Below are 12580 nucleotides of genomic sequence, written 5' to 3' on the forward strand. Positions count from 1 at the left end.
GACACCCAGAGTAGATCATTTTTAACACTCCCTCTTTCATTGCTAACAGCCAGTTTGGTGTAGTGGTGAAGGTACCAGAATAAGAACGAAGAGACCAGTAGTTCCAGTCCCACCTTAGGCACAAAGCCAGCTGGGTGATCTTGAGCCAGCCCCATTCTCTCCTAGCCCTAGAAAGAAGGGCAACCCGCTTCCAAAAAAAGGCTGCCAAGAAAACTGCAGAGGGCAGTTGCAAGAAGTCAAAACTGACTTGAATGCACAATTCCCCCCCCCCCCACTGCTGTGCCTCTGCCAACTGCCAAACAGCTGATGAGCACATGGACAGCATCATTCTGACACCACACCTGCCACTAGCTTGGTATCCCATTGCCTGCACCCAGGGTGGAAACTCCCCCCCCCCCCGCAATTTGGTACTCCACTGAGTTGATATTAATGACATCTACAGTTTATGAACTAAAGAATTGGAACATCCAGTAATGGAACATAAATGGTTGCAGATCTTTAAAAAAATGTCAGATTGGTTTCATTGGATTTAAGATTAAAATTGAGTCATCAAAATGTTTTATTTTGAGTCTACTAGATACCCTAAAGAATGTATTTGAAAGAATGGAATCAGATTTTCTTCATTGGTGATGTAAAAAATCACCACATTTCTTGATATTTTACAACTATATTATTACCATTTATTTAGAAGCTTTAAAATATTGTTTAATATTTTATCAATAGAAGAGCATATACGTAGCTCAGAATTGAACTGTAGAGTCCTTGGGGCTCTGTGACTGGTTGTTTTCCTGCAGACGTTTCATTGTCCAACTAGGTAACATCTTCAGTGCTAGAAGGGAGTGGGGTTTGTTCTCTGTTTATATACTGTGGCATGCCCTGCCAGGGAGGAAGGAGGAGGTGTTTTTTTCTTGATTTTTTTGCCTGAGTTGGTAGTTCCTTGATTAGGGTATTGTTTACTGCTTGATCATCTGGTGTTAATATTTTATGGATATGTGACATGTATAGTTTGCAATCCCTTTTTTCTTGTTTCATTTTTCTTGTTTAGTTTGTTACTGTTTTTCTGCTTGTTTTATACTCTTTTTTTCCATTTTTCTGTATTTTTTGTAAAACATTAAAATAAATAAATAAGCTGCCAAAAAATAAAAAAATAAAACCAACCCAGATGCAGCCAGGTTTAATGGAGGTTATCATAAATTATTCTGAAAATCTAATAGAATATAACAAAGATGCTAATTATTCTTCAACAGTTTCATCTCAGTCTGTATGATTCTTAATCACAAAGGTTTGAGAAATTAATAAAGAAGAGTTATGCACTCTTCTATTTATTTGTATGCTGATAAAATGTTTGAAGAATCAAGAGATTTTAAAATTCTGTTTAGACTGGATTATATCTACAAGGTCTCTTAAACAGTATATAAGATTAACTGATTTCCAGTACATATGGAGTAAGAGGCAATTTTTTTTTTCATTAGTATATTTGTATTCTGACTTTTGCTATTTAATCACCTGCAAAATAATCTACTCCAAAACACCAAAACAAAGCTATCTTGGGAAAACAGCAAATAAAAACAATAGAACAATGACCCAACATTTTAAAAATCAGAATGAGTCAGCAAATGTGTCAACAGGAGTTAGACTCTTACTCCTGAATAACTCAGAAAATTATAACACCATGGTTTTGCCTCTTTGCGAATTCAGTTCTCACCATCCTCCATAAATGAAACATCCAGATGGTGACTCCTGTACACATCTGTTCAGTCTCTTGTGTTGTAAAATATAAGCAGAGCCAAAAGAAATGTCCTAAGGAAGAATATATACCTGCCTCTCTTTCCACCTGTTTATCACTTTTTTCCTGGATCAGTGTGCATGTGTGTGTGGGTGTGCATGGAGATATCTGGGTATTCTACTAACTCATTCCAGAATGCCTCTTAGGTATCCTACTCTTTAAAAAAAAAACAATAAGGTAACATTTAACACAAAACAGCAAACAGCATAAAGGGAGAGAGAGAGAGCAAACACAAAGAGAGAGCCCTTTAAAACACAGTCATGTAGGTGACATGTACAACATATTTTGAGACTCCTGGAATCTTGTTTAGACAAATTTCAATTAACCTAAGACAGCACCACCACTGATTGCCTACAGGTACCTTTTTTTTAACAAAATGCAGATAAACTAGAGCTATAGTCCAGGTGAGTGACAGGCAGAGATACAAAGGAAAGGAAGGTCATCTTTGCTAAACTCCTGCTGATGGCACGGAAAGAAGGGGAAGAGAAGACAATATCCAAGGCTTACCACAGCTCTCTGCTGTTTGAACCATTGTGCCAAGGCAAGGTGGAGTATATTCAAACAATATCAGTGCTAAAAGGCTAGTAGGAGAGTAATATGCCCCAAATGGTTATTGCAGAAATGCAGTTTAAACTAATAGAAGCTGGTGCATGTCATCCTCTAGAAGCATTTGAATCTTTTTAGTTCAGATAACAAGCAAGGAAGAGAGGAGAAGGCAGAAGTTTATACAATTCTACATAATATGGAACATGTAGAAGATGGGAGACTCAGAACAGCCAAAAGGGAAATAATTACAGTACATAACACATAATTAAGCCACAGTCTTGGCTTCCATAGGAGGTGGTGATGGCCACCTACTTCGATGGTCTTAAAAGGGATAAGAATGTGGGGTGGAGGATAAGGCTGTCCATGGGTAATCCATAAGCAGTGCTTCTCTGAATTATGTTACTGGAAACAACAGCAAGACTATTGTCATCTTGCTTGCCTTGTGGGCTTGCCACAGGCTTCTGGGTGGATGTTGTGAAAAGCAGGAGGCTAGTCTACATATACTTCTTAAGTTCTTATCCTTCCCCTAATTCAGGGATCATCAAGGGTTCTTACCAATGTTCCCAGAGGCTCCCCAAACCCTCTCAAAAATTAAATAAAATGAAATTGCATAAGACCTTGGCATCTTGTAAGAGCACATGTGATGTTTTCAAAGTATCATGAGAGGTTGTGATTTGAAGGATTTTCAACCTAGGCCATCATGTGGCCATAAAAATTTGCCTACATAAGCTATTGAAACTATGAAAGAAGTGGAACTGTGTTTTCTGCTTGGCTACTATTAGATGGAGCTGAACCAGGCTGCTTCATTCCCTCAACAGTTTTTCTTTCCAATTGATGAACGATCAATCTTCAGGGGTGGGGAGAGGATAATTCCTTCAAATGTTCCAAATCACTTTTGGAAAGCATCAGAGAATGGTAAAAAACTGGGGCTCTGCAAAACTTTGATTCAAACTGATGCTTTAAACTAAATCATATACCTTTGGATCTCAATAGGTTTGTGTGTAGAAATTTTTTATCATATTGAATCAACAAACTGAACCAAATCAGTCTGAATTGGCAAGCTGAATTGAACTGATTTGGCTCATCTGACTGAATCAGGACTTGTTGAATTGAGTCAGCCATTGCAGTTGTGGTTTGGATAAGTCATGCGCCAGTGCCAGAGATCTTTGAGATTCTTAAAAATTCAATTAGGTTCTCCAGATGTTCCCACTGAAACTCTTTTGTCACCAACTCTTGGCAGCAAGCGTCCTATCAGTACAAAAAAGGTTTCATCTGTGCTTATCTTTGCATCATAGCAACTGGCACTTAGATTTTTTTTTTTAACTTATTCTAGCATTTTATATATCATCACTGGAAAGTCTTATATTGTTCTTAGCATGTCATTAGATTTCCAGGCTGGGGAGGAGATATCAGCTGGGAAGGGGCAAAGTGACTCGAATTGTATATATACAACCTGCCACTCATGTCAGATGGTATCGTAAACAATATACAGTTGGTGAATGTTCCCATTTGGAACTCTTCAGGGTTCTCAAAGGAGGTATGCTTATAGATGCAGATAATTTACATAACATTAGCAGGTCAATCAACACTAAAAAGAAATAGGAGAGAATTCAGTGATATCATGCCGTCATTATCATGATACCTGAGTGACAGAAAATAGGCACTCTGTAAGTAGTCAGAGTTCCATCTGGCAAGAACATGGCTGTAATCACTATGACATGATAGAAAGTTGCAGGTCAGATTGAAAATGAACTTCCCTTGTTTCACATCTGCATGATAAGGCAGCTGCCAATCACTCTTTCTAGAGGGAGGTTTACCCAAGTTTCCAACCACATTCAAAGCCATGTTTTTGTAAATTTAAAAAAATCAGCATCAGAATGAATCAACCTGTTATGGAGCTTTAAACAAATGTGTGGATGAGAAGCAAGCTGTTGCAAATTGGCAGAGATGATGCAGAATATTAATATGAAATGAAACGCAGCATGTTCCAGCAAAATAAAGATTTGCACTAACTCTTCCTCCATCCTAGCACTGTTTGTCTGTTTGTCTGTTTGAACCATCACAATTCTGGGTAGCTAACAATACATTAAAAGCCAACAAAGAAACCAGCAGAACAATAATGTGCAATGCACCAGAGCCCACTAAAAATAACATTTTTCATTCAAACCACACTGGTTGGGCTCACCTAACTTCCCAACCCCAATCCCTGGAGAAAGAGCCAGGTTTTTAAGGCCTTCCTAAAGGCTAAGAGGATCAGGGCCATCCAGGTCTTGTGGGGAATGCTGTTCCAAAGGGCACATGTCACAACAGAGAAATCATATCTCCTGCATCCCATTAGATAACACTGCTTCATAGAAGAGACACAAGGGGATGAGCAGACACAATCAGGAAAGGGCAGTCCCTCAAATATCCTCTCTCTGGAGCAGGTAGGGAGGTGATAACCAGTACTCTGAATTGTACATAGAAGCAATTCCTGGATTCCTGGAATACCTACATGGAATAGAAGCTGATTGGTAAGAATTAATCTAAACATTATAAATAATCCTTTTGCACATCATATTTCATACTGTTATGGCTTGATGATCTTATTTCGCCATGGGAAAGTAATTACTTCACCCTCATCCCCATTTTATAGGAAAAGAATTAAGAGAGAGTGTGTATGGCTCAACCCACTAAAGTCTTGCCCAAGCAGGAATCTGAACCCATCCTTAATCTATTCAAATAAGAAGTTTGACTGTAACTACATGCTTCCATTTAACTTGAGATTCTTAATTTATACCTAAGTATCTAAGTTTGGCATGCGCAGTTTAAGGATGGCTGTAATGTTAAATTTATTTATTTATTGTGCATGGTAACATGCCTTTCTGCTTAAATGAAAATTAAAAGTGGTTGTTTTTGCCATATCGTTCTTTGCTGTACTTCTTGAGAAGAGACCATTTTGATCTCAAGGCAGGAGCTACTCCTGTACTATGTCTCAATTGTCTACCATCTTCCATAATTGTATTTGGTGCCTTAGTTAGGTAGTAGCACCTAACACAACCTTGGTTGCTTTGGGAAGCTAAGTAGAGACACCCCTGATTTAGTACTGGATGATGGACCACCTGAAATTTACAGGGCTGTTAGCTAGATTAGAAAATTGAAAAACATTTTTGGAAAAAGGTAATGGCAGATCTTCTGTAATACTGCAAGGAAAACTGCATGGAAGTTACCAGGAGTTGTGCTCAATTCATGGGAGTCTTCACTTGCTTACTGATAGGCTCATGCTGTACTGCAATATCCTCCAATCTGGTGCTCTTTGGATATACTGGATTATACCCAGAATTCCTAGCTGGCCTGGCCAATAATATTGCTAGCTAGGATTTCTGGGAGCTATAGGTCAACACATCTGCACCAGACTTGGGAGCATCATGTTATTCAAAATGAAGTTGCATACTTACTATTAAGCATTGACCTACTTCTTAATAAACATATATAGGACTGGCTGGAAGATTTAAATATAGATAATCCTATTTTGCAGAGTTTTCCTTTGTTACACTTAGCCCATTTTTCTTCTCCTCTGCCTTACTTTCTCCCAGAGGTCTCCTGCTGCACTTCAGCTTAAATTAGAAAGCCTTTAGAGAGCGCAAGAGTGCTATATTAGAGAAAGAATCATACAGAAGACAGCCCAGAATGAAGGAAGCACCCACGTAGCAAATGTCCATTGGGACCTGTTCTGAGGGGAGCTAAGCCAAAGAAAACACAGGATTATGTGACAAGCATGCAAACTATCAAATCTGAACCCCTTAGAATTGTGACCTCTCTTTTCATCAGCACGTGACTACGACAAACCGGTCATTTTAATTTTCACACCAAGGATAACTACAGGAGAAAAGAAGCAATCCAATTACAAAGATACCAAAAAGATCACCGAAGCATATAGCTTTCATGGGACTTATATGACAGAAATGTTCTTTCAAGTTACTAGTCATGTCAGAGAAGCAAGAATTATTCAGACTGACTACATTTGCTGCGTCATTTGAAGCAGAATGATATATAATTATTTGTAAAAATAAACAATAAAATATTACTTTCCTTGGATCTCCATTTTGTTGGAAAGGTTGGAGCTAGTTCAAATCCCTGTATTTACTACATGTAACTATGAATCACAAGAAGATACCATTACTTGACAAATAGTCCTGGGAACAAATTGTACCTCAGTCAGCAATATCCTTTCCCAAGCTGGCTTCTTCAAACTACGGTTCTACCATTTCCTGCTGATTCTGCCAACGCAGAACTGCTTTTTCTTCAGTTGATCTGCATGTACGTAGGATCAAATATCACAGCTAAACACTCTTATCCTTTCAGATGTGAGATATGTTTCTCCAAGCCATCCGTTCATATCTTCAGCTATAAATTATCAACTTTCCAATGACAGAATGGTAACAAATGCAATGATGTGCATTCGTGCATGTATCAACTGCCCCATCTGTTATAAAGCACATTTGTTGAGAAGCTATTTCTTTATGCACCGTGTCCACTGGGTACTTTTGGCTTATCATCACCTCTGTTCTGCTGTCCAGCCTCTTTCCTTGGTTTGTCCCAGGTACCTCCGTTGTTCTTAAAGGAACTGTACACCTTGAGCCACTAGGTGCCACCAATGTTCACCAATCTATTGCTTCCTACAGAATTCCTCTATCAAACTGGTTTAACAAAAATGGGTCAGCTAAATATGGGTTGCTGAACTAAAGTTTTCATAAAACGATTTCGGTGATTAATAAGACCTATGTTGTTTAAACTCAAATAATGGTTTGTTTGCTTTTACTGACTTACTGTGATGGAGTGGAATTAAGAAGGCCAGGCTCAGGGAGATAAACATTTTCTTAGCTCCCCAGAAGAGCGTGAGAGGAACAAGAGGATGAGACTGGCACCTCCCTGAGGAATTCACACTGTTGTGGCTGGCTGACTTTGGGAGATGGGGTTTCAGTCTGGGAAGATTCTTGCTAGAGGTTGTAGCTAATAAACATAACTGGACTGAATTTGCATTGTCTCTTGGAGTTCCTTGGGCTAGGCCTGACATCAATCTTCCCAGACTGAAACCCCAGCTCCCAAAGTCAGCCAGCCACAACAGTGTGAATTCCTCAGGGAAGTGCCAGTCTCATCCTCTTGTTCCTCCCATGCTTTTCTGGGGAGCAAAGAAAATGTTTATCTCCCTGAGCCTGGCCTTCATAATTCCATTCCATCACACTTACCATTCTCATTTCACTCCTGATATATATATAATATTTCATATTATTAATCATTGTCTAGGCAAGTCTACCAGTTCACTTTCCTACAGACTGCTTTCTTAAGAGGCTTCAGAAATACATCTGATTAACATTCAGCAAAATCTGTGCTTACGTTCTCAGTTTGGTTTTTACATTGGGAAATAATTTAATCTGAAACAAATATCTAGAAACACCTCCCAAATTCCTCATTCATCTAGTCTATGGTTCTTTTATGGCATAGGCATGGTTAACATGGACAGCAGGACAAGGAGAAATAACACCTGGGAAGAAGCTGTTGCTAGCAATTTTGTGTACAATGAACCTAGATCACATTTTAACAGGATCAAACAAAAGCTAAGAATGATACTTTTTAGTCTGTTGAAGTTTTGGTGTTTATATTTCAATCAATCATAACATTTGTGCAGTCATGCATTATATGTATAACTACATCTACTTCTTTGAACTTTATGAAATAAACATTTTATTTGTTGAAGACAACAGAGGATTTGTTAAGGCTTTCTGAAGTTCCTTAGGGTTCTAACAGTTAATAGATGCTCTCCCATCTCATCTTAATGTTACATCAGGGCCATCGTGGGTACAGCCATTAAAAGACATACTAATGAGAACATTTCTTTCCACTTTTGTAGTCTTCCAGAGTGCATCTTTATCTTTGCCTTTTTTTTCCCCAGAAAAAATGGGCCCAGTTCCAAACAGAGCATATTGCTGCAGCCACTCTTTATTTTTATTTTGTAAGAATAGGCCAGAGGCATTGTTTGAAATAAGTATAATGCTGGCAGTGGCAATTTCCTTTGGAGGGTTTTTTTCCCCCCATCAAGTCAGTGTTGACCCCTGGCAACTGCCTGCTGTTTTCTTGGCAAGATTTTTGGAAGTGGTTTGCCAGTGCCTTCTTCCTAAGGCTCACAGAGAGAGTGATGGCCCAAGGTCACCCAGCTGGCTTCATGCCTAAGATGGGACTAGAACTCACAGTCCCCTGGTTTCTAGCCTGATGCCTTAACCACTACATCAAACTGGCTCTCTTGGAGCATATACCAACTTTCTATTTTTTTAATTTAAAAAAAAAGTTAGATTAGTAGATAGTATGACAAGATTCAACCTTCCGCTGTGGTTTGTGTAATAAATTGTCCCTTGCTGATAAAAATTATCAGGCTGTTTTTCCTTCCATTATAAAGAAACTTGAATCACTTCATATCGAAGCCCAAATGATATATGGCCTGGTGAACAAGTCCAGCATATTTTGGGATTGACTTGCAACTTGTATTCCAGGAAAACTAGATCTACTGTACAGTAAATCTTGTCAGATATATAGGAGAATGGGAATCCAAAGGGTCTAGCTGTATTGTTTCTAACAAGTGCTATGTGATCTTCAGCAGAAAATGACTTTCAACAGAACTGTGATGGTGAAGAGCTCCCATATGAAACTATACTGATCTGTGCAAGAGAGAAAGAGCATAACTCACAAATGTAATATGCTACAGTTAAAAGCAATGCTACTAGTTAGCAGTAGTGCTATTGCCTCTACTGTCACATATCAGATTATATCTAAGGGTGTCTCCTACAGATGGAACATCATAAGGAAGATTCCTTCTCTTCCTCAAGCTTCAATGTACAACAAATCTGCTCCAGAAGGTTTGGATTTTTCTAGAATAGATTAAGAAGTGGTATGGAGGACTGCATCTAGAAGGAAAAGAAGGGAACATGAAATTGTGGAAATATGTACAACGTAGGATTTGACTCATTCATATTTATGCATGTTTATTCAGACTTCGTAAGGATCTGAGCCTAGGTCTACTGAACACCATAGAACTTCCTTCTGATTCAGTACATGGGATTACACTACAAGTCTTCACTTTTTTTCAAAGGCAATCTGCTATTTTCATATTTGAACCAGTAGTTAGCAAAGTAAGCTGTGTGGCTCCCAAACAGCTTGCTTTTATTCATAAGGTGAAGATAGTTATAGGAGTATAGAAAGCTGTATTATGCTAAGATAAACTACTGGCCCATTCAACCATGTAGATAAAGTTTAGGGAGAAGATTGTCCAACCCTACTTGAAAATGTCAATATTAAATCCAAGATTTTCTATATGAAAAGCTCTCTGTATTTCTCCAAAATACAGAAGCTTAATAAACAAAGTTTATTAAATTTACACAAAATATACTGATTCCATTTAGTAGTTGTGCCCTTTATGGATTTCTGCCATTGTTTCATCTTCCAAGAAATCATTAATTTCCTTAAAATATTTACATACCGTCCATCACCAAATGGGAGGTACACAAGTCACACAAGAGAAAGGAAACAGCACAGAAAGCAAAGCCATTTTAAAACTTTTTATGCTTAAAAGAATATGGTTTAATAACGTTTTGCTTTAAAGACAATATGGGTGACTCATTCTTTATTGACTTGTTCCCTTACTCTGGAAGAAACCTATCTGACTTATCTGTACTGCCAAACTGACTGATTGGGTTAATGATGCAATTCTCTAAGGAGTGCTGGATACAACAACCTTATAAAACATTTATTCAAGTAACTATAACTCCACAACCATTATGAAAGCTGCAAGCAGCAGGGGTGCCTATGGGGGAGGGTTCAAAAAAGTTAAGAGAGTGGCTGGGAGTACACAACTGGAGGCCCATCCCTTTTCACCTGTGTGTATAAATGAGCATGACTTTGATCACTGTCATGGCTGTCACCCTGATTGCCCCACCCCAACTCCCCCAAGATCTGTTACTTAAGTCAGTTTTATCTTTCAATCCTTTTTGGTTCACTTTACAGTTCTTAATGATTTTATTTCTCACAAAACCTTACCTGTGTACCACCAACATACTAGAATATATTGCTCAAGAGGCGCAGATACTGGCTGCTGACCAACCATTAGGACCTTCCAAAGAAAGTTTTCTAAACTGTCCTTCAGTATCTCGGAGCAAGACATGGAAAAGCCAGCCACAAACAAATGATGCAAAAGGACAAGAAATAATGATGAATTTTGTGTGGCTGAATTGGAGCAGGTATATTTTGAAAATCCTAAACTGGGTTGAAATGTTTTTAAGTGAATGTTCTCACAATGTGAACAGCAGCTACTTTGGAATTGTATACCCCAAATAGCAAATGGTTATGAAGGTATTAATGATTGCTTCGTTGGTAGAATCAGCTGCCAGAGCAGACCTACTCTGCCTGCCTTCCTGATTATTTCTTCTCCGGGTGATCAAAGCTGCAAATTAAATCTAAATTCTGACAGAGTGAAGTATAGTTGTTGCTGCTGTTCACATTCCCTCCCTCTCTCCCTCTCCCCCCGGTTTAATAAGACTTGTGCACTTATTTCAAATGTCAAGTTTATATGCTGTATATCCATAGGGTGAATTTGGCTTTCTCTAGGTAGAAAATCCCCTCAGCTCATGGTCAAAGGATTCTTCTGTAGATTACAACCCACTTTATAATGATTTAGCCAGCTGATAGAAATCAAGATAGCTTCCTCAAGATTAAAGGATTAAAATAATCAGCTCTTAAGCACATGCCAAGAAATGTTCCTGCACTTGAGTAGTAGTCTGATAAATGCAGAATGCGAAGTCACTAAAACAGAAACTCATAATGGCCTCATGTTTCATTTCAAAACCACTCCGAATATTAGGACAAGGAAACTTACCATGGACTACATTCATGAATCGTGATCTGGGTACATTAAACTTCAGGTCTATTTTCAGATCTTGCAAGTTTTGCTAAGCATTATGCTCTGATTTGGGCTGTCCTAACTCTGATATGGCCCCAAAATATCTTATGTTGGTCTCTACCATCATCAGAAGTATAATCAGCAAAACTTCAATGCTAAAAGAACTTTATGTGGTCAAACCAGGAATTTTTAAGGAGCATGTGGTACCTTGCCTATGAATTGGCACTTCTGCCCCAATCCATCCCTGCACGTGGTGTTCAGAACAAGTCACAGTGATGTTAAGAACACAGGTACATACACCATGTTACTTGGGTTATGATATCATCACATATTTTATATACATTTATATCATACATATTATATTATGCACATTATAGTTATATATTATAATTTTACATTTTATAATTCTATTATATATATATATATAATTTATAATGATAACATACAGTACTGTGCAAAGGTTTTAGGCAGGTATGAAAAAATGCTGTAAAGTAAGAATGCTTTCAAAAATATATATTGTAATTGTTTATGTTTATCAATTTACAAAATGCAAAGTGAGCAAACAGAAGAGAAATCCAAATCAAATCAATATTTGGTGTGACCACCCTTTGCCTTCAAAATACCATCAATTCTTCTAGGTACACTTGCACACAGTTTTTGAAGGAACTCGGCAGGAAGGTTGTTCCAAACATCTTGGAGAACTAACCACAGATCTCCTGTGGATGTAGGCTGCCTCAAATCCTTCTGTCTCTTCATGTAATCCCAGACAGACTGGATGATGTTGAGATCAGGGCTCTGTGGGGGCAAAACCATCACTTCCAGGACTCCTTGTTCTTCTTTACACTGAAGATAGTTCTTAATGACATTGGCTGTATGTTTGGGGTCATTGTGCTGCTGCAGAATAAATTTGGGGCCAATCACATGCCTCCCTGATGGGTATGGCATGATGGATAAGTATCTGCCTGTATTTCTCGGTATTGAGGACACCACTGATCCTGACCAAATCTCCAACTCTGTTTGCAGAAATGCAGCCCCAAACTTGCAAGGAACCTCCACCATGCTTCACTGTTGCCTGCAGACACTCATTATTTTACCACTCTCCAGCCCTTTGGCAAACAAACTGCCTCCTACTGCAGCCAAATATTTCAAATTTTGACTCACCAGTCCAGGGCACCTGCTGCCATTTTTCTGCACCCCAGTTCCTATGTTTTCATGCATAGTTGAGTTGCTTAGCCCTGTTTCCACATCAGAGGTATGGCTTTTTGGCCACAATTCTTCCATGAAGACCACTTCTGGCCAGACTTCTCTGGACAGGAGATGGG

The 12580-nt window shown here is 38.6% G+C and overlaps 1 protein-coding gene across 2 annotated transcripts in view; it reads right to left on the bottom strand.

Moving 5' to 3' along the window:
- The window catches only part of KCTD16 (potassium channel tetramerization domain containing 16), a 173106-nt gene that overhangs the window by 60339 nt on the left and 100187 nt on the right, over positions 1 to 12580 (bottom strand). Inside the window, exon 3 of one of the 2 annotated variants that reach the window (XM_088134760.1) lies at positions 5583 to 5600. The exons of the other annotated variant lie outside the window; for it this stretch is intronic. Coding sequence (XP_087990886.1) covers positions 5583 to 5600 — 18 coding nt within the window. The remainder of the gene's footprint in view (positions 1 to 5582; positions 5601 to 12580) is intronic. 2 annotated transcript variants of the gene reach the window in all.

The sequence above is a fragment of the Python bivittatus genome, unplaced genomic scaffold (assembly GCF_059951505.1).
Source record: "Python bivittatus isolate LINGU-HERP-01145 unplaced genomic scaffold, Pbiv_v1 ctg000080_np1212, whole genome shotgun sequence".
In the NCBI taxonomy this organism is placed as follows: Eukaryota; Metazoa; Chordata; class Lepidosauria; order Squamata; family Pythonidae; genus Python; species Python bivittatus.